The sequence below is a fragment of the Trachymyrmex cornetzi genome, unplaced genomic scaffold (genome assembly GCF_001594075.2).
Source record: "Trachymyrmex cornetzi isolate Tcor2-1 unplaced genomic scaffold, Tcor1.1 scaffold54, whole genome shotgun sequence".
Lineage (NCBI taxonomy): Eukaryota > Metazoa > Arthropoda > Insecta > Hymenoptera > Formicidae > Trachymyrmex > Trachymyrmex cornetzi.
The window spans coordinates 13,568-15,948 of NW_017299850.1; the positions used below are offsets into that span (position 1 = coordinate 13,568).

The 2,381-nt window shown below is 34.8% G+C and overlaps 1 protein-coding gene across 1 annotated transcript; it reads left to right on the plus strand.

The window, feature by feature from the left end:
* The first annotated feature begins 307 nt into the window (after positions 1–307).
* Positions 308–1,111, plus strand: LOC108765797 (uncharacterized). Its single transcript, XM_018514643.1, has one exon. The coding sequence runs from the start codon at positions 308–310 to the stop codon at positions 1,109–1,111; it is 804 nt and encodes a 267-aa protein (XP_018370145.1).
* The last annotated feature ends 1,270 nt before the right edge of the window (positions 1,112–2,381 follow it).

The window sequence follows — 2,381 nt, forward strand, 5'->3', positions numbered from 1 at the left end:
CATCCGGCGAGCTGGTATTGCCGGGAACGATGCATTTCTGGGGGTGCATCGTTACAAAGTAATAAATGGAATACCGTATATAGCTGTACCAGATGACGGAAGCTGGATGAAAAGATCATACAGAACAGGACGATATGATTCTTTATCTGGTGTAGGCACAATTTGTGGTGCGAGAACAGGTAAAGTACTGCATATGTCTGTGAGAAATAAATATTGCTCGATATGTATAAAAGCAGAAAAGCTAAATAAAGAACCTGCTATTCATAAATGTTATAAAAATTGGGGTCGAGACTGTAGTTCGAGAAGCATGGAAGCAGATACAAACGTAGAAGGATTTAAAAAAAGCGTAAAAGAGCACGGAGTAATTTATTCCGCATTTATAGCGGATGGAGACAGCAGCATGTATAGGAAAATAATACAGGCCAATCCGTACCCCGACGTATTTATAGAAAAGATTGAATGTCGGAATCATTCACTGCGCAATTTAGCAACCAAAATTAAAGATATAGCTAAAACAAAAGGACGTTTAGGAAAATTAAGACATGTGATTGACAGTCGTATACTTAGAATTAGAACAGCTGTGACGAAAGCTGTACAATATCGTTTGGAAGAGCAGACCAGTATGCAGGAAAAAATTGTGTCCTTAAAATTAGATCTTAATAATGTCATAAGTCACGTTTTTGGCGAGCATAATGAATGTGCGAAAATTGGATACTTCTGCGATGGATCGCAGAAAGAAAATAAAGAAAATTATATTCCACAATTGAAAAAATGTGGATTATATGAAAAACTGCAAAATACATTGAAATATTTAACGTGGAATGCTAAAAGTTTATTGCAGAATAAAGACAGCAATAGAGTTGAAACTTTTAAATCTGTAATATCAAAATGTATTGGTGGAAAAAGAATTAATTTCGGTTTAAAAGAATCATACCAGACACGTTGTTATGCTGCTGTTGTCATATTTAACACTGGTAAACCAATAAGTTGCCTAAGCAATATTCTTGAAACGAAACCAGGGAAAGTAGCTGTGGAGTTTGAAAATAAAAAAAGACATGCACAAATCGCATATGGCACAAAGAAAAGATCGGTGATACGGAAAGTAAAATAAACTACGACAGACAAAGATTATGGTCCGCAGGCTGAAAAACCGGATGCTCCACCAGCAGAAATGGAATTGAGAAAAGTAGAACATATGCATATATTGCGAGATTGGCAAATGAAACGAGTATCAATAGAAGAAAAAACAAAATAACAAGCGGCAACTGGAATATGGCGATATTATCGTACAAAAATGATAACCGCTTCCCATTTCGGACATATATGTAAAATGAGGAATAGTACTTCTTGCGTCTCAAGAGTGAAATCGATAATATATCCTCAAGAACTCAACGTGGAATCAGTAAAACATGGGATTAAGCACGAAGAAATTGCACGTAAAAACATCGAAAGTATGTTGAATCTTAAAATTAAGCGTTGCGGATTATTTATAGATTCCGAAATACCATTTTTAGGCGCTTCTCCAGATGGATTAATAGAAGAGGACGGAATTGTCGAAATCAAATGTCCTTTCGCTGCACGGTTGTTAACACCAGAAGATGCGATAGCAGGAAATATTTCTAATCTGCGATCTTTATATAAGAATAAAGAAGATGAAAAGATGAATCGCAGTCATGTATATTATTATCAAATACAAGGACAATTACACATTACGCAGCGACAATATTGCATATTCGCACTATGGACACCATTAGGATTAAAAACGGAAAAAATTGTACAAGATGATGACTTTTGGACAGAAAATATGGTTAATAAACTAGTGCAATTTTATGAACAGTGCGTACTACCAGAATTACTTGATCCAAGGCAGGAGAGACATATGCCTATTCGTGATCCCGAATATATTATTGAAGCAAAAAGAAGAAAAATGATAGAAAAACAAAAGGAATAAGTATACATGAAAATAGTGAAAGACATTTATATTACGAAGTAATGAAATCACTTCCCCATTTTGCGCTCTGCGCTGTAAGTAATATTAAAATGCATTCTGCACTATGCGCAGTAAGTAATAAAATGCATTCTGCGCTCTGCGCAGTGAGTAATATTCAAATGCATCTTGCGTGATACGCAATAAATAATAAAATGCATTCTGCGCTCTGCGCAGTAAACAATATCGAAATGCATTCTGCGTTTTTTGCAGTAAAAACAGAAACAATACATTCAGCGATGTATGCTGTTGATGATTTACAAATACACGCTCATTAACCTTCATTATACACTTTGCGCAGTACATGTTATAATATTAAAAGGTACATTATAAAATGTGTTTACATTATCAGGATTCAACATATAATGAAACGACAAGTATTTTTGTATGTATA

What these genes read in the sequence shown, in the direction of transcription:
- LOC108765797 (XM_018514643.1), top strand. Translation starts at nt 308, where the DNA reads ATGGAAGCAGATACAAACGTAGAAGGATTTAAAAAAAGCGTAAAAGAG.